The sequence below is a fragment of the Ambystoma mexicanum genome, chromosome 5p (assembly GCF_040938575.1).
Source record: "Ambystoma mexicanum isolate Mex_15411 chromosome 5p, UKY_AmexF1_1, whole genome shotgun sequence".
In the NCBI taxonomy this organism is placed as follows: domain Eukaryota; kingdom Metazoa; phylum Chordata; class Amphibia; order Caudata; family Ambystomatidae; genus Ambystoma; species Ambystoma mexicanum.
In genome coordinates, this window is record NC_090930.1 from 663,594,940 (window position 1) to 663,617,455 (window position 22,516).

General features: G+C 46.2%; 1 protein-coding gene across 2 annotated transcripts in view; it reads right to left on the reverse strand.

The window, feature by feature from the left end:
- The window catches only part of LOC138481120 (glycine receptor subunit alpha-4), a 1,152,059-nt gene that overhangs the window by 368,054 nt on the left and 761,489 nt on the right, over positions 1 to 22,516 (reverse strand). For both annotated transcript variants that reach the window (XM_069613038.1, XM_069613039.1), the window contains exon 6: positions 8,077 to 8,214. In XM_069613038.1, coding sequence (XP_069469139.1) covers positions 8,077 to 8,214 — 138 coding nt within the window. The remainder of the gene's footprint in view (positions 1 to 8,076; positions 8,215 to 22,516) is intronic.

The following is a 22,516-nucleotide window of genomic DNA, read 5'->3' on the forward strand; positions in this document are numbered from 1 at the left end:
TCCGTTTCAAAGCGCCGACAGGGCAACAGGGCGGGAACATGGGATTATGATACAATGTAAAATATATTCAAAGATACAAGTGGGGGAGGGAACGGCCAACCCTACTATGTCTTGTGAGTATTCAGAACATGGAAGTGCAGCAAGGAAGATGGCAGTGGGGTACATGCTGGGGGTCCGAGCTTGAGGGTATGGATGAAGTGACAGGTATGGGAAGTGCTATGCTGCCAGGAGCCGCGTTGGGTGAAAGTGCAAGTCGCTAGTGCGGAGGGGGTGCCGAGGCAAGTGCTGAAGGTAGACAGAAGCTGGGGATATTGGGGGTGAGTGGTCAGGGGCCCGAGGATGCATACGGGTTCAAGACACAAATCACAGCAAATGTGAGATTAGCAGGGGTGGGAAGAAGGGAAGGAGGAGTAAAAGAGGAAGCTCTTGAGGTGCTTTTGGAACTTAAGAAGGTCCTGCTCAAGACGCAGAGGGAGGGGCTGTTCCATAGGAGGGTTCCAGCTGAGGAAAGCGAGCAACCTCCTGATCTCTGTTTAGCGAAATGCTTTACATACAGGCAGTTGGTGCATGAGGAATGTAGAGGTCTAGAAGGAGAGTATTTTATGAGAGAGGGTTGAAGATAGTGAGGTCCCTGGCCCTAGACAGACTTGTGGATGATGCAGAGGGATTTTAATGTGATCCTTGCAGTAACCCGGGAGCCAGTGGAGACTTTTTGGGGCCAGAGAGATGCAGCCCTGTGCTTAAGGCCAAGGATAAGTCTTGCTGCTCTATTCTGGATTAGCTGAAGGGGTCGCAGAGTGGACGAAGGAAGATTGAGAAAGATTGAGGAGAAGGCTGTTGCAATAATCAAGCCTAGAGAGAACCAGGGCTCAGGAAACATTGAGCTTCTGGGGGAAGGTGAGAAAAGGGAGAATTGCTTTGAGAAGGAAAAGTTGAAAGTGGGAACTTCTTGGCAACTTGCTGAGTGTGAGGGAGGAAGGAGAAAGAGGAGTCCAAGATGATACCAAGGTTTCTAGCTTCAGAAGACGGTACAGGTGGAGAGCCCAATGAGGGAGGACCAGAGAGAAGGGAAGAAGGAGGGAGCAGGGGACCCAATCAGAAGGATCTCAGTTTTGCTGGTATTGAGGGAGAGATCGTTGGAGGTGCACGAGGACTGTGTGGCAGATAGGCAGTCAGGGATAAAGGAAGGTGCAAGTGAGTCAGCAGGAAGTCTGAAAAAGAGTTGAGTGTTGTCTGCACAACACTGGAAGTTGGGAGAGAAGGAGGAGATGAGGAGTGCCAGCTAAGCAAGGCAGATGTTAAAGAGCCAGGGGGAGAGGATAGATCCCTGGGGAACTCCACATGTGGAGAAGGAAGTAGGAGAGGAGAAGGTGCCAGTCAGTTAGGAAATAGGTCAGCCATTCAAGTGCCCGTTCTCAGATACCAGGGGTATTGTAGAGCCTTTGTATGAGGATGGAATGGTTGATAGAGGAGAGATCAAGGAGGATGAGGACAGCAGGGGAGTTAGAGTCCAGGGAAGCAAGCAGTTCTTCACGGGTATTTAGAAGAGCAGTTTCCGTGCCTCTGGAAGCTCGGAATCCAGATTGATGATTGTGGAGACCACCGACAAGTTCAGTGTGTGGGTTGAGTTGACGCAAGGCCAGCTTCTCCAGCAGTCTTCCGAGGAAGGGGGTGATTGAAATAGGGCAGTAGTTGGAAGGTCAGGTAGGGTCTGCTGAAGGTCTTTTCAGGAGCGGAGGCACAAGGGAGTGCTTGAGGGAAGAAGGGAAAGAACCAGAGGCGAAAGAGTGGTTGCAGAAATCAGTGAGTGCAGGGGCAAGAGAGCCAATGTTGTCCTTGATGGTTCTGGATGAGCAGGGGAAGCTGTTTTGCAGAAGCCTTCATAGAGAGGACAACTCTGTTAACCTCTTCAGGTGTGACAGGGGTGAAGGAGGAGAAGGAGGAAGGAGGAGAGTGAGTGGCCAAGTGCGGCAAGTGGGAATGGGATGGGTTTGGAGGGTGAGTTACAGGATGCCCTGAATTTGGTGGTAAAGTGTGTTGCCAGTGCGTTGCAGAGGGCCTAGGAAGGAAGAAGGGAGGAGGAGACTGCGGAAGGGTTGTCTAGCTCCCTGCAGATGTTGAAGAGTTCAGCCATGATATTGGATTCACCAGATACCCGTGCCTGAATGTGAGCCCTTTTCCTGGCAAGGGTGGGGAGTCTGTATTGTCTTTAAAGCAGGCTGCTGGCCAGTTTGTCAGAGGGTGAACCTGAGGTTTGACTCTTCTGTTCTGCTGCTCTGCATTTTCGTTTCAGAACTGCAAAATCGGCGTCATACCAGGTGTTACGCTCAGAGGTGGGTTTCAGGCAGATCCTCATGACTGGGGCAAGGATGTTGAGAGTATTGGTGATGGCTGAGGGAAGGTTGCTGAGAGCAGAGTCAGTAGTAGAGCCTCAGGTAAGGGGGAAGGAGGGATGAACGTTGAAGCAAAGGCAGCAGCTGACACTCGTTTCATCAGGCAGATGTTCGAAAATGAGGTTGGCAGGGCTTTTAGAGGGAGAGGTAGGAGGGCTGAAGGGGACAAGGTGGGAGGAGAGTAGAGAATGGTCTGACCTGATATGAGGGGTGACCAGGGGGAGTGAGAGAGAGGTCAGAGTGGATGATGGCATCCAAGGTGTGTCTAGCTGAGTGAGTTGGACCGGAGGGGAGAATGGAGAGAGACAGAGAGGCGCAGAGATCAATGAAAAGAGTGGATGCTGAAGTGGGGGACTCCAGTTGGATGTTGAAGTCACCCATGAGGAGGAGGTTGGAGGTGGAAGAGAGTAGGGAGGAGCAGAATTCAGCCTATTCAGAGAAAAACAGGGTGATAGTGCCAGGTGGCCGGTAAATGGTAGCAATGGTTAAGATATATATTACTCATGCTCTTTCCAAAGTGATTCTATTAATTTCCTGTTTTGATAAAAACCAGAATCATTTTGTCAGTGTCATGTTATTTCTTTATTTGTTATGCTGCTTTCAAAATGCACTTTAACAGAGAAGACTTTCTTGTTATACGTTTCATTTACGTTTATTAGCCATGCTTATGTGGAGATCTATGTAGCCTGACTTATCATTAAAGGTTTTAATGAAAGCATAATTCAAGTAGATTATGATATATCTTTATATCTTGTTGTCCGTGTTTAAGAGAAAAACAGATACACATTAGGTAAAATGTAATGATTTCATAAAATATTTTCAGCCCCACAGTGTTTTGTGAATGGCAGTGGTGCACTATATAAATCCTACATAACATAACATTGTGTAAGATGTTGAGGGTACATAGACAGAACACAAATAAGTCTTTGACACCATCACATCTGGCACCACACACTCACTACCCTGACAAAGGCACTACATCCTACCTACTTCTCAGAGGCCACAGTGCAAAATCCTATCTAACTACAACTAACACCAACATGGTAAACTAACTCCATCACCTATTACAATGTATATCCAGTCAGTTGAGCTGTACAAATGTCACACATGACTGCTGCCTTTGCTACCAGACAACACAGGGTGAGGCGAAATCTCTGGTAAAATAGTTCAGAGGGTTAAGTGTTTGCCTCTGACGTCTGCACCCTGCAATCACAGCTTGGAATCCTGGCTGCACCATCTCAGTCCTTTATCCTCCCGATGTTGATATATTTAATATTGTCTGGCAAAGTTTGATAGTGTGTGCAGTTTGGTGTGTGTGGGAGGGGTGTTTGGAGGCCACGAGGAGCCATCCCCCTATCTAACCCCTTCAGGTGGTGAATTAGGGAACCCCCAGAGTCAATTCACCATCCCCAGCTATGGTATTGCTAGAATGTCACAGCCCACCATTCACAAGGACACTTGAAAAGTGAGGATTCACTGTGTGTTATACCTGGTGAACAAACAAGCCTTTCCTCACCTGCTTGGAGAACAAGGCCGGGATTATGACCATCCATACCAGAAGCCCACAGTCCTCAGCGTTAATCAGAGGGATATACACACTGGGCCTCATTTCAAGTATGTCTGCACTCCGGCGGTAAATCTGCCGGAATGCCGGCGAATGGAATTGTGGTTACCGCACTTGGTGTGCCGGAATAACCGCCAGATTACAAATGCTGTTAAAGGCAGTTAATCCCCGTAATGAAGGCAGTTTTTCCTGGTAGGGGGCAGAGTTACCTCCATCACTTGGCTGGAGGTAAATCCTTAACCCCTACCGGCAAAGTTGTTGTTGGCCGGTCTGGTAAAAGTGCTGATAAACGTTAATACTGCCCCTTTAACTGTGTGCCGGGCAATTTAGAATGAGGCCCACTTTTCGTATATACCGTCAAACAAATGGACAGTTTGAGAGCTATGCTGCACTACTCAAGCAGAATGAGATGTGGTCACCACCAGTCATAAGCAAGTGGGGGACCCATGGGCCCACAAAACCCGGTGAAGGAACGGTGTGTGTGTTGAATGTGCCCTGCCAGATGAGCTTCCATTTCGACTCTACCATGGAGGTCTGAAGTCTTAAACTATTGGTCTCTGTTCAGAATAGCAATCTAGCAATTAGGGAAATGAAGGGGTTGAAAAACCTAGCACACACATGGCAGCGGAATAGGAGACACTGGGTAAGGCGGTGATGGAGAGAATGCCAATCTCACTGATCACCGATGCACCTTACAATTGTGAATAGAAAGATTTCCCAACCAGTTGGCTGCAATTTTGGGGAATCTATGGGATGGATAAAAGGAGGTGGAAGGAGACAAGCTGTGAGGTATTTGTCTACAGAAAAGGTGCAGAGAGACAGCGAGACAGACAGAGAAAGAGAATGAGAGAGAGGGAAAGAGAGGGCGATTGTGTAGAAGAAAGAAAGATAAAAGGAAGGCAGGGGAAACGCCACAGCTTAATGAGGGCTGTGGCTCAGATTGTGACAAAACTCAGAGCTCAAGGTAATCAAACAGACATGAGTTGGCTGGAGACCCTATCCAGGAATTGGCAGAAGCCAGAATGCAGAGAGCAAATGTAAAGAGTCTACTAAGGATAAGCACTAAGCACAGCTTCTAGCAGGAGTCAAAGACCCCAAAGGAGAAGCCAATGGTCATTAAGGGCTCAAACCCAGAAAGGTGACCCTCGACTGATGGGGAAACAGAAACGCCAGTATGAAAAGGACCCAGACAAGTGGGGGCAGGAATTATTACTGGTAAAACCCCAGTGTGATGCCCAGGTGATGGATGTAATTCCTGCTTGTAAGTTCTTGCAGATAGGCATGTTCCGTTTCTGATCATGAGAAGGTGAGGGTTAGAGCGTGACAATATCTGAGCCAAGAAGCAAACAGAGGAGACGCAAGATGGGTGCTCTATCCCTGGAACTTTGTAATGCTTGGGAGTTGGGAATTGAACATTTAGTCCTGTTTAAGACTAGGGAATATGGACTTTGATCCACGGTCCTGTTTACAATGGGCCAATGCCCATATTTTTGTTACACTGCCTTTCTGGACAGTGTTCCCTCAACCTGTCCCTCATGTTTAGTTGAAACTCCTAGGCGTTCATCCCATACCGCATTCTAGAAGAAATTAGGACTAGAGGACACCCGTAGAGGTTATACCTAAGAGGGAGTAGAAGGAATCATGGCCCAGGAAGTACCAAAGGAAGTGGAAGAGTTATTATCCCTTAGACCTTTCTTTGTTACTTTCCCCTCTACATTGTTACCAATGAAAGCCGGCTAGGCCGTCCTTTTGTATTTTTAGAGACCTGACCCTATAGACATTTATCCAACCACAACTGTATGTACAATAAGGTTGTTGCACTTTATTATGCACAAGTAATCCGTTGACACCACGCCACCACAACTGTTGCATTGTTTAATATTAACACCTGTTACTACAGAGCTTAGAAGAGAAAGGAATTTGGCATGAAGCAATGTAACCAATACATGATATCTAGAGAATTGTGATCTTATAACAAAGCAGATGCATAAATGCTGATGCTATTTGTTTAAAAAAACAATTTACACATGTTACAGATTCTATGCTCAAATTTAGCCTGTCTTGTGCTAAATGCATCATTTATTTATTGTATTTCAGGGTGCGCAAAGACCAACAATCTGCCATGATGGCAAATGCCTGGGGACATTGTATCCACCGATGAAATACGTCTCGAATGCTATGATGATGTGCCTCTACCAAACCGCTGAAGCAGGGAATGACTCGTACCCTGACCATACTTTGGATTACCAATGCCCGGCATTCGACATTCATATTACATTTGCCAATCTCATAGATAAAATGATTCATTTAATGAAGAGGCAAAGTATTTCTATCAAACCCTTTTTAAGTGAGGCAATTAGTAGCTTAAATAGCTTATGCTACTTTAGCAATAATCACCTGTTCCATGAGCTGGAACGGGTCATAACGGCCCGGCACCCGATTTAAAGGCCCTCGTGTACGCTTGGGCCTTTAACTCGGGCCCACTGGTTCCAGCAGGTGGAAAGGGTGATTATTGCAATTAGCACCTCGTGTTGTCAATCTGGTAACCTGGTGTGCTAAGAGCAAAGTATTTAGTTTGAATGTATGGGACTCCTCGCGACATCCCGTTCATTCAGACAAAATACTCAATAAAGATGGCCACCATAGATCAGGAAGGCGGGGCTCCATTTCCATGGCAGCCAGCGGAACAACGGAGCAGAGGCAGCAGCCGTGATGGTGGGTGCTGCTGCCACAGTAATCAGGTAAGTCGGGCTGGGGGGGCGGTTAAAAGTAAGAAGGGGACGGAGGGTGGGGGAAGATGCAGGGCAGGTAAGGCAGCCATCAGGTTGGTTACTCTCCCCGCCGGGCGCCCTGGGTGCTAATAATATATAACAAATACACATTGCACAAATAGGCTATTCCTCGAGCAGCATTGTATTGTAATGTGTACCCGAGGTGTATTGATTACATGTTCTGTGTACAGAATTACACGTGAGGCAGTTATTACTTATCCTCCCAATCCTAGATCCTAGAACGAAACACACTGTGGCAAAAGTCAAGCTAAATGCAAGTAAAGCCAGGGACCAAGCAGATGGCATGAGTGGAAGTCTTGGCACTGGCTCCTGTCCTCCAGATCCAGGAATGGGCGATTGAATGCAAGAGTAATGACGCCAGACGTAAACACTGGTGAGTGTGGATGCAGGGTTAGATGGAAACACTGGCTGTGGTCAGAAAGACATGTACAAGGGGTTGAGGAAATATGAATGCAGGGTTATATGAAATCAGTGGCATCCATGAAAACCTAATGGGGCATATACATTATTTGGGACTGCAAGTGGATGAATTCTTATTGCATTGCTGGGCATCAGATATGCAGGCCACACTGCTCCACCTCCTGTTCAATCCAATGAAGCTGGGCCAGGCCACCCCTGGGTTTCCATCTCTAGGCACCGCATAGCTTTTCTGTAGTTCATCTGTGGGGATACTCCCGAGGGGATGCTTGAAACTGTGGTAGCTCTCTGGGGCTTATCAGTGTGCTTCTCCCCTCATTGTCTTCTCTGAACCCTGGGTTGGCGCTTAGCTGATCTGTGGCAGATGTGTGGGCCAGCACGTGTTTACTGTTCAGCTTCTCTACACATTGCACTCGTATCAAATATCACCCATTGCTAAATAACATGGTAGGAGATCAGAGCCAATTAAACGTACTTAGAGTTGCAAAATGTACGGTACTTTTCCATGCTGTCCTTTCAAAAATTGCAACACCTCTCTCCCAGTCCCATCAGAGATGAGTCATTTCTTAGTGTTCACATGGGTGATATTTATTGGATTGGGATAGGACAGCCTCGTATTAGGGATCAAACCCCACATAAACCAGAATTTGAAACCAATCTAAATGCCTATCAAAGCCAGTCAAAAATATACAATATGCTTAGTGGTCAAGTTAGGAAGTCGCAATTGCAATATACCTCAGGGTATTTTCCAGGTGATCGCTTCATAACCAGGAAGCATTAATTAGATATGTGTTCTATGTCTGGTCATGTGTGAAAAAATGTAATGTCTTCTGCTGAGTACAGAGGCAGAATATACTGTGAACCTTATTTGGACTGTTCGATAATAATACAGCCATGGCAGTGGCTTTACCTGTGTTGTAATGCTTGGTACAATATCCCAGGTCCATTTCTGTCTTTAGGATAAACTGGGGCAGAGTCAACCCGTCAGCCACCTGGACAGGTCCTTTCTCCAGCCACTCGAATATGAGGTCGTTCATGGTATAGCCAACTGAAAAGAGAGGCAGAGAGCGAGAATCAGAGGAAAACAGGCAACAAAACTGGGAATTTAAACAAGAGGGATGAAGGGGAACCAGGAAAACAAAAAAAAAATAGACGTATCGCGTCAGATTTATTTTATGAAAGAAATAACCACAGAGGAATGTCTCTAAGTGTATAAATCATATCTTATAGTTGGGAGGAGAATAATCAAACAAAAGTATGACTAAAGGAGACTACATTGGCGAATTAGCACGAAGGAGATCATGCAAAGGCGACATTTCTGCAATAGTGGATGCTGAGATGGAAAATAGAGACGTCCAGAGAGTGAGGACGAGCAGCTGAAAAAGAGATATTAAATGGGAACAATACAGAAAGAGCGATATAAGAGAAAGAGTATCAGGTGAAAAACGAGTGCGAGATGAAATGAAACAGATTAATCAAAAAAGAGCATTTATGTGGTAAACACTATATAAAAGGAGAACAAGATCAAGGGAAAAACAGAATGCCCAAAACGAAAAAAGAGGTAGAAGAGACAGAAAAAACAAAGATAAATAAAAATAGACAAAATTTCACACAAGGGAAAGGGAGAGATCAATAGAAAAGCAGAGACCAATTTAGATTAATCAGAGGAGGAAATATTAGAAAAGAAGAAGCGAAGGTGGAGGGTGATGTTTTGCTTTTCTCAAGTGAGGGGAACAGCGCTCCCCTGGACCGGATAACAGTGGTGACTTTAGCTTTCAGTATAGCTTTCATTTCCATGGATAGCCATACATGTACACGCATTCTATATGTGTCTCTTTGTTCTTCTTTGTAGTGCCTTGAATGCATATAGTTTATGTGGTGAATTATGGAGGCTATAGCCATCCTATAGTTAAGGTGAGTGAGAGGCATATAGGAACCCCTCAAAATTCTTTTGTTAGTAACTTTTGATTTGAGTAACGGATTTGGCCAAAATTTTGAAAGTGATTACAAAGTCTGTGTGCCTCCCCCCACCAGACTGTAAAGTTTCATAAAGATTTTTTAGAAAATAAAAAAGTTATTACGCGTCACATAAACGTTTTTTTTCCAAAAGTGCAGCCTACTTCCCATTCATTTTTCCATAGACAAAAAAGGTCAATTTCTGCCAAAGTGCGCAGCCCAAACCGCTGGATGGATTTGGACCAGGTCCAAAACAACTTGGGCACGAAGCATTGACTCGCACGGCATGCATGGTTTGGGGTTATTCCGTGCTGTGGTTTTTAAAAATTTGATGGAGAAGTGGGTTCCCCTTCCCAAAAATTATAGTTCTATCTCCCTTTGTGCATTGCAGGATCATGGTTTTCAGAAATGAAACAACCGCCATCTTGTTTTTCTCTCGATACAAGAGATATTCGTGGCTATAGCCGAGGTTATGGGAAAAGGATACACAGTAAAAAGCTATTTAGAGGTCAAGAAACAAACAATTGCCACCAGGGTAGACGGCTAGAAAGAACTGAGTGAAATTTGGGAGTTGGAGGGGGGTAAGGGGTCCAGGGACCAAGTTTGCAACAGAAAGCTTTCTGTAGCCTAGTCTATAGCTGCCATCTGAAAGCAAACAGTGTCATAGAAGCAGTGTGTGCTCTGGGGTGAAAAGCAAAGGGGAGGGGAGGTGAGGAAGCCGCCTGGGGAGAGGTGGCACAGATGATGGGGGCACTTGGTGATGACCTGGAAGCATTTTTTTTCTGGCTGTTTTGCCAATATCCGAAGCTATATCCGAGGTTACAGAGGAATACAGATAACCGCAGGTATGTATAGTTTGGTACCCTCATATTTTTTTTTTTTATATTGGCGGTGAAGAATCACTGGCCAAGGCTTTGGCCATGGTCAGTGTCTCAATAACCATCCAGGTCTCCTATTCATGCAGTAACCAGAACATAATCTGCTTGGCGTCAAAGTGAGGACGGGGCCAGCCTCCTCAGGCCATGCTGCCACTTAGAGGGAAGGACTGGCCCCTTTCTTGCTTTGAAGCTAAGTAGGGTCAGACCCGCTGTGAAGCTAAGCAGGGTCAGTACCGGTTACTGCATGGATGGCCCTCTGAATTATTTACTTTTTTAAACCGTGCTACTGTCAGTCCTTGAAGGCTTTGCACTCAAAGCCATTTTTTTCGCCTTTTGCTGAGTTGCATTCTGGTATTTGTAGTCTCCCATTCAATAATAACAAATACAAAAATAGGTATTTTACAGCAACAGTGGGTTTCCCATTCCTGCAGTAACTGGAATGAATCCTGCTTACATTCAAAGTGAGAAGGGGGTCAGCCCACTAAGGCCATGTTGCCTAATATATTGGGCACACCTTAGAAGAACACTTAGAGAAACATGGCCTAAGGGGGCTGGAAACCTCCTTGTTTTGAAACTAAGCGGGAGTCGGTCCTGGCTACTGCATGGATGGCAGACAGTCCACGGTCCTGAAGGCTGTGTGCTTTCTTAGTTTTAAATATCTCATATCACACGGCATATAAAACAGAAAAAATGAGGAGTTTGAGACACAGCACTCAACCATTATGCTACAATGATATTACTGTCTGGATTTTTATAGTTTCATACCTAGCCATTTATCATTGAACATATTAAATTATAGGCTAAGTATGAAATGTATGCCCCATGAAAAATTGAGCCAGTGTGGCCTAGTGGTTAAATGCTGGGCCAGGAACTCTGGCAGACTAGGGTTCAAGGCTGTATATTTTTTTTATTTAACTAATTTAATTTAAAGAAAAGCAACGCAAGTGGAAACTGGCGAGGTTTGTTGCAGTGCAGTCCTGTGATCTTATTTAGCCTGAGGGCATTTAGATGTTGCTGCAATGTCGAAGGGTGTGGATGGTCTATTGGCTCGTTTCGCACACGTGGGTTACTCCCAGCCCTCAGTCATTGCTGTGTGTAGCCGCGCATGTATCCTTAGTAGACGCGGCTATACATTAAAACAAATATATATAAATATATCTACACATATTTATGCAGTAGTCTTGTAAATATGTATTTTAAAATATATTGCCAGTTACTGTAAGATTTTAATAACTATTCATGAACAATACATATAACAAGTTAAGTACATATCATACGCAAATAACAGGTTTATTTGGGGCGCATGTGGTTGCTTTTTATTTTACTTTCTAGACATAATACAGTGTTTTGATTTGCTGAATTGTCTGTATTATTAATGTGAATTATGTATGCAATAACAAAACCCTTGAAATTCAAGGAAAAAACTTTAGTTGCCGGGACGTTAAGGTGAGAACTTAATGCAACAAACCCCTGAAATTCAGCTAAAGCCACCTTAACTTCATGCCCCATGTTGCACAGCCTATGACCACAATGATGACATCACAAATCACATCACTGATGACATCACAAATTACATCACTGAGGCAAATAGGTGCTGGACAGTCTGATGCTGGAAATGCATTGGAGCGACAGGGCCTCCATGTCCGTGTCCTGTACTCCCTTATCATGTGTGTTCTGTGTTGTTTTCTGCACAGGAGTCCATGTGGGACTCCTGGTAGGGCAGCTCTGTCGCTTTTTGGTTGTGGTGAGCAGACCTTTGGGATACCTTTATGGCACCCATGGGTGGGGGTACAACCCTGCACCCTCAGTGTATGTCTTTGGGCACCTGTGTGCGGCCCACAGAGCAGGGTATGGGCTGGTGGCAGCTCCATGCTGAATTTGACAGGTGTTTTGAGTATCCTCCATTTTGGGATACCCAGGCCCTGCCATTGGAATCAGTCCATTCCTGATAGGAAACAAGATGGCACCTGTGGCCTCTTGCTTTCTATTGCCTGTTACCTTGTTTTCCCAAAGTTCTGGGAAGCCCTGACTCTGTCCCTTCCCCTGACTGGCTGTTGGGTGGAAATTCCATATATGGTATTGTGGGGATGTCCAGGCCAGACTGGCTGGTGCCTTCCCAATGACTGTATGTTGTGGGTATGCCCTTGGGGTGGGACCTTGGTGAATGGAGTGTGTGATCAATATACATTTCATGTTATGGGTGTCTGGGTTCTGGTGTTTGACACAATGAATGAGATATCCCTGCCCGAAACTGGTATGAATGCAATGTGGTGTGCTGAAAGGCTGGGTGCTTGCCCCAATCTACATTCCTTGTTGTGATTGTCAGGATGGAGAAGAATGGCCTGAATGCACTGTGAGCTTTATTGGCTGTCTGCCTGCTGAATGCCCTTCTGAATGATTGACTGCCTGAGCTTGGCCCAGCAGTGTGAAGGAGAGACTGAACAGTATATCTGAGGACCTCTCACTTACCAGAATTGTTCAAAAGCTAAAGTCGAAACGTGATGCTTAACCTTGAAGCCCAGCTAGAAGAAGAAGGCTTTGCTGCTGCTTTCCTTCGATGCAATCTGAAAGCTGTCGTGTCTCCAAGAACTGATCCAAGAGAGGACTTGGCTAGGAGACCTCTTCCCGAGCTATGAGGAAACATTGTGCAAAGCAAATCTTCTTCAATGCGCCCTGGAAGTCAGTCCTCAAAAGGCTGCCGACCGGAGAAGGGGTCCACCAGGAACCTGAGGTGAAGCACCCAGACATCGAAGTGCATCGCCATCGACCAGGGTTTGGAGGACTGCTGTAACCACTGGAAGCCAGTTGAGTCATGTTACCCAGAAGCAGGGACAGCTTGACACTGTGGTTCTTGAACACCAGAGCTGCAATGCTCCATTGCCTAAGACACTTTGAAATCAAGTACACCCTTGCCATCACCGTCAACCGCTTTTTCCCGCTGGAGAAAGCCATGGTCATCGACGAACCAAGGAGAATCTGCCGGTGGGGTTCCCGCCACCCGAAGTCCAGAAAGACGTTGACAAAGATCCAAAAGCCAGCCGTGGTCGAGTACCGATCACCGACGTCAAACGCCGATGACCCAATGCCCTTGCTGGGCCTACGTTCTTCATAAATCTGCTTTGCGGCAATGAACTCTTGTCATCGAGGTGCACCGCATGCCTCATCTTCACAGGACGTCCACGAGCGATCGTCGACGAGAACCATGCAGGTAGAAGCTGTGGTCCCAACGGCAGTGTTCACATTTCCTCGAGGAATCTTGATGCCTTGTGGCTCCTGCTTTAAAGGGAGTTCACCCACGACGATCCGTCGGCGAACCGTCAAAGAAACTCTGCTAAACCAGGTACATTGGGGTAGCAGAAAAGTTTTAGCAGGAAACAAGACTATGTTAATCATATATGGACTAGGCTTGTTAATACACTTTGTTTACTGATTGCGCAGGTGGAGGGGATCCTCACATAGAACTCTGTCTCGGTAGCAGGACAAATCATTCTGCCATTGTTTAACCTAACTTGTCTTCCTTCCTATGTCTGATGTTGATTCATATTACTATTTGATTTGTATGCCATTGGTACTGTCAGCAGTTGCTGCATTTTAAAGGAGTCAATAGATAAGAGTGGTACAACATAGACATTGTATGTATTTGCCATGTAGAAATTGCCAGATTACAAAGTGTGTTATTGATTGTGTATATATATTGAACGTTATTTATATAAAGAACTGTGTTATCACCTAACATAGTGTGTGGACATTCCTTTGTGGGGGCTTGGGCACTACACTGTACTTAAGAACCAGCTTGCATCACCTCCTGAGAGCTTTAGCCTTGATTACTCGGCCATAGCTACCTTATAGAGAATCTTGGCCGGGGTGTTCCGTGCTGCTACTCTGCCATGTAGAGGGCAGGAGTACAGAAACCCCCCTCCGGTCTTTACAGACAGGACCTCTGCTATTAGACACATTTATAAACAAGCCAATTACACAATAGAAATTGTAAGGGCTAAACATTTTGCGCCTAGACTGAAAAGAACATTTTCTAAGACTACAACCTCTAAAGCCAAAAGCATGAAATGGAAGTCCGAGTCATCTGCATAGGATTCTTCAGAGACAGCTAGCCATTTTCCTATTCAAGGACATCACTGAGGTGTAAGCGCCCCTTCACCCCCTTCGGCCCCTTTACCAACAGTCCAGGAGAGTAGAATGAGAGCCTGTATTGACCCTAGAATTCGGTGCCATTTAGTAGATATCAGCCTCTCTCTTGTCTGGCATGTATCCTATACAGCAGAGCCATGCATTGGTGGGTATATAGTACATAATTGGGCTTGGGCCTGTCCTCTCCTGTGAGAGGCATCTAAAATGGAAGCCCCTAACAAAACTCACTAGGGGATTGTGCCTTGCTCTACTCTTACCAGTTACACATTTCAATGTGACTCCCAGCATGGTAGGCACTGCTTGGAACAGACACTGCTGTGCCTGATAGGTCGGCCGACCGGGCATTCATGTCACACAGGGCACCAAACACTCCCAGCTTCCAGTAAAATATGGGATCTGATAGGGGATGGTCAAAGACTAGGTTATGGAAGGGGAAAGGTAATGCAATCCGAGCAACCAAGTCACATAGGTCCCATGGCTGGGGGTGCTGATGAGCTTCTGCTATCCTGTTCAAAACATATTGACCTAAGAATATAATCTATCAGGCCACACCTTCCTAGATAGGTAATATCATTTAGAGCAGAGGCAATGGGTCTGCAGGCACAGGATAATGAGATGATATTCGTAGTTCCTAACTAAATGAATGGGGCACTGCCTATGATGGAGGTAGAGCTAAGGGTCATCCGCCAAAAGGTGCCCTGGGAGGAAAAAGGGATGATGCGACCGTACCCAAGAACCTGTAGGTGCAAATACAATTGCGCCTGGCTCTTTTTAAAAGGTTCCGACAGTCCACAAAATGATTAATCTGGGAAGTGATGATAGGTGAGAGATGGTTTGTGAGTAGGGACATACAGTTTGTAGGTATTTGGCTTTTTATCCACCTGCTGAACACCCATGGCCATTTTAGTCCTGATGGCCAGTACCACCCACTACCTTCTTCTCCATGCCTAAAACACCCCTGGGATCTCTTTGAGCTAGCCCCCTGCTTAGAACATTGCCATCCCCTTAAAACAGTCTCTGAAAGCCAGTTACTTAAAATGCAAATATAAACCCAATCCTGGTGTAATAATAAATGGCTTAACATGGGCTGCCACAACAACAAATGGACCTGATGGGGCATGCATCTAGGGAGGTATACGAGTGAAAGAAGCACTTCCAGTTTTGGGCACCAGACCTGTTGAATGTAGGAAAAAGGTTCTTACAGAGACAGTAATCACCTCCAAGACATTGCCAACAAGATGGATACAACAATACAGAGTCCAAGAGTCTTGATAGCTTTGCAATGCCTGAAAGTCGGGAGAAACATATTACTCGCTTTTCATAAACTTGCGAATACCCCTGCTTTCCAAAATTACCCTCAATGTAGCCATATTTATAGTTCTGAAATCGTGCTTTATGCCGATGCCCCAATCCTGGGAAAGGATGATGCTTCACATTAATGTGTTCTGATCATTGGCAACATTAAGTCCTTGTAAGCAATGTAGCCTTTTTGAAAGCTGCTGTACCTCTACTCTGGGCATAACCCATGTTGGTTGATGGATGTCATTTAGGGGTCACAAGGGGTAGCAGCTCTGACCCCTTGCTGTTAACTTGCGACCCCTGGCCAATCCGCTGCGATCCTTTCCCATCCCGTCCCAGCCATGAACCATTCTCCAATAAAATGCTGCTTATTGCGTGGGTGCCTATATCCAAAACAAGGCACGCACTGTGAGTACGCAGGCAGCATGGACTGAAATTCTCCATCTTGCCCGGGCTGCCTGCTTGTGAAGAAGCCTGGTGTGGGCTGTTCAAAATCAGCCAGTCAGCGCTATTTTTGAAGTTGCTCCTTTTGGGCAGAGCAAACGCCTTTTCGAATGTCAATCTTAGTAATCAAAGCCCTTATCCTGTCTTGCCACTTGCTACAGTATTTTTATTTGTATTTATTTTTGTTTATATAGCGCTTTACACCAAAGCGCTGCACATTATAACAACAGGATACATATGAAATAACATTATAACAGTAACAGTTGAAGCATTTAACAATTGAGAATCAGGCCAACAAAACAATAAGTAGAGCAATTAAATGGAGGAGAGAAGGAGAGTAGTGCAGTAGAACTGAGAGGGAGAGGGATGAAAGGTAAGAGGGGGAAAGGAAGGGGTGAAGGGAGAGAATGGGGGAGGGAGAAGAACAAGGAGAAAAGACAAGGAGGGAGGGGAGCAGGGAGGGGATTCAAGGCGGGGAATGGAGAAGGAGAGATTTGAGGGACGTTCGGAATGAGGAAAAGGTGGAAATAGAGTGGAGTGAGAGATGTAAGGAGTTCCAGTGCAGGGGGGCTAGGAGATGGAAGGAGCGGAAATGGAATGAGGCACAGGGGGAGGGAGGAACAGTGAGAAGGAAGTGGTCGGCAGAGTGAAGGGAGAGTGAGGGAGTGTAGAACGAGAGGAGGGAGAAGAGATAAGGGGGAGCAAGACCGTGGAGAGATTTAAAGACTAGGCAGAGGAATTGAAATATGAGATGGAAGTGAAAGGAAAGCCAGCCAAGGGAGGAGAGGGAAGCAGAGATGGAGTCACGGGGGGAGAGGAGACAGAGGGTGCAAACGGCAGAGTGGTAGATAGATTTAAGGGGGGCGAGATGGGAAGTAGGAAGTCCAAAGAGCAAGGAGGCGAGAGAAGATAAGGGAGGAGATTAAGAGTTTAGTGGCATGGAAAGTGAGAGAGGGGCGGACTTTACGAATATTAAAAAGGTGGAAGCAACAGGCTCGAGACGTGAGAGCGATGTGATGGGAAAAGGTGAGGGAGGAGTCAAAGTGGATGCCAAGGTTGCGAGCGTGGTCAGAGATGGGGAGATTAGAAGGGGGACAATGAATGAAAGGAGGAGGAGATGGAGGGGGAAGAGAGTTGGAGGGGAAGAAAACTACTTCAGTTTTATCAGTGTTAAGGGAAAGGAAGCGAGAAGACATCCAATTTTTTATGGCAGTAAGGCAGGAGGAGAGTTTAAGATGGAGGTCAGTAGAGAAGGAAGAGGAGAGGAAGAGGTGAGTATCATCGGCGTAGAAATGGTGAGAAATGCCAAATGAGGAGATAACTGGGTCGAGGAGGGAGGTATAGAGTGAGAAAAGGAAAGGGCTAAGTACCAAGCCTTGGGGTACACTCAGCCATATTCTAGAGGCTGGGTGAGAGAGGAGCGACCTCCCCAGGAAACAGTAAAAGAGCGGGAGGAGAGGGAAGAGGAAAGCCAGTTAAGAACAGAGCCTTTGAATCCAAAGGAAGAGAGAGTTTTGAGAAGAAGGGGGTGATCAACAGTGTCAAAGGCTGCAGAGAGGTCTAGAAGAATAAGGACAGAGGATTGCTTAGAATGTCGAGCTGAGAGGAGGGAGTTAAGGATATAAATGAGGGCAGTTTCAGGATAGTGTTTAGGACAGAAGCCAGATTGAGAGGGAGGAAGGAGAGAGAGATTAGTGACAAAGGTTGAGAGGGTTTCTTCAGGATGGGAATGATAGTGGCATGTTTAAAAGCAGAAGGGAAGATAGCAGAGGAAAGGCAGTTGTTGAAGAATGAAGTTAAGTAGGGAATAAGAAGAGGGTAGATCTTAGGAATTAGGAGGGAAGGGAAAGGGTCAGTAGGAGCTGAAGAGGGGTGGGCTTTGGAGAGGAGGATGGAAATGTCAGAAGGGGAAACAGGGGAGAAGTCAGTCATGCAGTTAGAGGGGGAGAAGGGAGAAGGGGGAGGAGGGTAGGAAGAGGAACAATTATTTTTTTGCCGAAGGGCAAGGATCTTGCAAGAGAAGAAGTTTGCAAAGTCAGAGGGAGTAAGGGTGGAAGAGGTTGAGGGATCGGGGGTGGGAGGAGAGAGAAGATGAGAGAGAGTTTGGAAAATGCGGCGAGGGTGGGAGGCTTCGGATTGGAGAAGGTTGGAGTAGTAGGAGTGTTTTGCAGAGGAGAGGCAAGAGTTGTAAAGAGAGTGGTAAGAGAGATATGAGGTTTGGTTGGAGAGGGAGGGGGATTTGAGCCTGAGTCTCTCAAGACGTCGGAGGAGACGTCACATGGAGAGAAGTTGAGGAGAGAGCCAAGGTTGAGAGGGCTTCCGGGTTGGTCGGAAGAAGGAAAGGGGGTGAAGTAGATCAAGAGAGGAGGAGATAGAAGAGGAGACAGTAGAAAGTGCATCATTGGCAGATAGTGAGAAGTCTTGGAGAGAGGGGAGAGAAGAAGAGCAAGTGTCGTGAAAAAGGGAGGGATCGAAGTTGCGAAGGTCGCGTTGTGAAAAGACGGAAGGGGAAGGCTTGGAAGAAGAAGGGTTGGGAAGGGGAGTAAGAGAGAAGGAGAGTAAAGCATGATTGGAGAGATAGATTCGAAGTGTGGAGACTGTGGAAGAGGGGTAGGAAGAGTTGAAGATAAGGTAAAGAGTGGAGCCAGAGGAGTGAGTAGGAGAGGAAGGGAGAGGGGAAAGGAGGTAGGAATCAAGGATGGTAGAAAGGGGAGAGATTAAAGTCGCCAAGTACGGTAAGAGGAGAGGGAGAGATGAGAGAAAGGTCATCATAGAAGGAAGAAAGAGGGCCAGGGGGCCGATAAATCATTAGAAAGGAGATGGGGTGGGGAGAGGAAAAGGATTTGTAAAGGAATTCGAAGGAAGGGAAAGAAGGAAGAGATGGAGGGGAGGAAGAGGGAAGATATTTAGGATGGAAGAGGAGGCCAATTCCTCTGCCACGGCCAGAAGGGCACGAGATATGAGAAAAGGAGGAGGAAGAGGTGGAGAGGGAAGCAGGGCCAGTAGTGTTGTGAGGAGGGATCCACGTTTTAGTTAGAAAAAGGAAATGAAGGTTGAGACGAAAGAACATGTCTAAAACAGCTGAGGTCTTATTGCAGAGGGATCTGGCATTCCAGAGAGCGATGTTCATGAGGCTGGAGGGTTGGACAGAGGGGGGCTAGAGAAGCTTAGGGCGGAGAGAGAGGGAATGTGAAGAGCGGGAAGGGTGGAGGAGGGGATTAGGGGAGGGAATGGACATGAGGAGGAAGGAGAGGGTGAGTAGGAGAGGAAGGGGAAGACGGGGTGAGGGAAGGAGGGCAGGGGAGGGGAGATGAGGGGGGAGCAAAAGGGAGATGGCAGAGCGCATAACAGAGGGAGAAAGAGAGGAGAGGTGATAGAGTAATGTGGAGGGGGAGGCTGAGTACAGGAACTGGATGAAGGAGCTGGACGAAGGACCTCAGCCTCAGGAGGAGGGGGAAAAGAGTCTTGAGGACCGGTGGTCAGCAGGAGAAAAGGCCTGGTAGTGACAGAGAGCAGGGTTCAGGGGGGGAGGGTCAATGCAAGTCCCGGCCGGAGGAGGAGGGCAGGTGTAGACGCAGTGGACTAGAGATCGTGTTGATGAGAGGGACGGGAGGGACAGAGGGGATCAGAGGAGGGGAGAGGGTCAGTGATTTGAAGTCAGATGGCAGGCTGAAGAGGAGACCTGGAGGTTGCAGGGGCCAGAGGTCTTGGAGGTGGATTTACCGGTGGATGCCTTCGTCCGAGTGGTGCTAGTGGACACAGAGGACCAGTGTGCAGAAGCGGCTCAGGGGGTGGGGGTGGGTACAGCTGAAGGGGGGGGACCAGAGATACTGATGAAGAGGAGGACTGGAAGGAACAGAGGGGGAATTGATGAACAGTGGGGGAAGAGGGAGGTGAATTGGTGGACTGGAAGCTGGTTGTGGAGGGTGCCAGTTGGTAGCAGGGAACTGGGATCCTCGAGGAAGATTTGCTGATGGATGCCCCCTTTCGGGGAGAGCTAGTTGTGGAATCAGAAAAAATACAATATTACGACTGTTAAACCAAACAAAGGAAAATACACCGACACGGGCTTGTAAAGATTCCCAGAATCTTTATTACAAACTGAACAGTATTCACCAAGGTACACAAATAGCTATTTGGCCGTCAATACATCACAGAGACCACCAGCAGGGTTCAATGTGAGCAGTGAACAGAATTTCCTAGCTGGACATCGACGCATTAATACAATTTGTAAAATGATGTCCAGCCCTCTTACAGGTTAATCATACACTGGGCTAAGGTCGCGCCAGGTTCACTTGTCAAACCGGATATTAAATTATGCCTCTTATTACAAACGATTTGTATGTATATTGGCCTACGCCAAGTTGCTTAAAATTGTACGCGAATAACTCTCTGCGGCAAGGTCTTGACCTTAGAAATTGATGTAAACTGCCATCTTGAATCAAACATCCATTTTAGGTTAGAAACCGCCATTTTGGGGTTTTATACAAAGTCACCCTGTAATCTAAAATGGCCGTCTTGTGTGTCCTTGTTCTTGTCTTAACCTCTCCAACCTCTGTAGGGGAGTTAATGTCCAACCTGCCCTCAGGCTACATGTTAGGGTCATGTAGACCTTGTCCTTTGTTGACCTCAGAAGCAGGGGATTACTTGAATTAGCAATGTTAAACGACAAGTATGCAAGAACAGTAATACTATCCGAATATAATATGCGAAACATTGTGTGGTCTGTATTAAAACAATATGTAAAGAGTGTAAATGTTAAATTAAAGAATAATGGAGTGTGCAAATTAGGAAAGTGAACCTGCCGCGACCCTAGCCCGGTGCATGATTAACCTGTAAAGGGGCTGGACATCATTTTTCAAATTGTATAAATGTGTCGGTGTCCAACTAGGAAACTCTCTCACTGCTCACATTGAACCCTGCTGGTGGTCTCTGTGTTCTATTGACAGCCAAATAGCTATTTGTGTACTTTGTTGAATACTGTTCAGTTTTGTAATAAAGATTCTCGGAAACTTTATAAGCCTGTGTCGGTGTATTTTCCTTTGCTCGGTGTAACAGCCGTAATATTGTATTTTTCCTGATTCCACAGATGGCGCCCGAATAGGGACCCTCAAGATTGACTTCGTCTCGTTGAAGGTTGGCTCGGCTATCGGACCGGGATCGGACGGTGCCAACAGAACCGGCTACTCTAAGACGAGAAGTGAATTCCTCGACGGAAACTGCACGATCCGATCCCTGGACGGTTAGCTGTAGCCCGAGACGACGTCTTGACGAGGGTCCATATATTTGAGGTGGGTAAATTTGCCGAAAATCACCAGACACGTGGGTCCTTTGCATTGTCCTTAGTAACCCGATCGGGCCTCCCAGTCCTTTGATCAGGTGAATCGTGTCCCGATTCTTAATTTAACCCTGACAAATTTGAATTTGGAGTATTGTACTCGCGAGCACAATTATCTAACCAGGTAACACCACAACTTTGATATGCCTGGGAAATTGTCTGCCTGCTTTAGGGCATTTTTCCGCAGTGCCAGACAATCTTTGGAAGATAGCCGTCCCGCACCACAGTGGTCGCCGGCATGTACTATGTACTGTAAGAAAGGATTTGGTAGTATAGCATTTAATGACATTTGGCACAGACAAACCAGACATAATTCTAATCTTCGGTGGCCAACCAATGGTAGTTTTGAAATTCCTCGTATAGAATATTTAGAGTCTGTATTAGTAAAGAAAAAGGCTAGGCCTGCAGTATTTGACACGTTGTACAGTTGGAAAACAGAAGCTTTGCAACAACAAAAGAGTAGAGAGAAACATATGCGTCGGCATATGACGAGTGTCGAAAAGGCATGGTTATATGATCAAAATAAACAATTGGAGTCAGTTAGGAACACAGGCAGGGCATTTCAATTAGGCATTCAGAAGATCTACCTTTCAAAAGATTTTCATACGTCAGACAAATTGATTAATAAACTCTTGCATGAACGAAGGCCTGAAGCCTCTGCGCCACCTCCATATGTCCCTCCTCCTGGCGCTTTGCCACTTCCTGTTGTAGTTCCCCCTCCTCTAGTTCCTCCAGTCCTTCCTGTTGTTCTTCCAGCCGTCGCCCCTTTGCCTGCCCCCTTACCTTCACCTGTTGTTATTCAGAATGTGCCCACTCTTCCTCTTCCAAGTGATCCTGCATCGCTTGTAGTAGACCAGGGAGCAAGACCAAGGGTTGTGACTCGTAATACTGTGTCGCCAGACAAGAGGAGTGAATTGACTGCTTGGGCTAAACATTGTATGGAGAAGGGTGAGCAAGTTGATGTTTTTTCCACCCTCGCAAATTTAAAAGATATTCCTGAGAAAAATGTTTTTATCGAAGGATTAGGGACTCATTTAAGTATAATGTGGAATAGACTAAATGATGCAGATTTCCCACAAGGGTTACAGGATTTGAACGCCTTAGCGTTGTCCAGAGATACTGCGGAGAAGGTATATGAGCATGTTGACAGGATTTTTGAGTATAGGAAGGAGTTGGAAGAGTTACAGAACGAGGAAGTAGATGGTGGTAGTTTAGGTATTATGTACTTAGAGAAACAGTTTTCTCCTCATCGAGAATTAAAAGGTGAGGAAGTACGAATTTGTACAAAG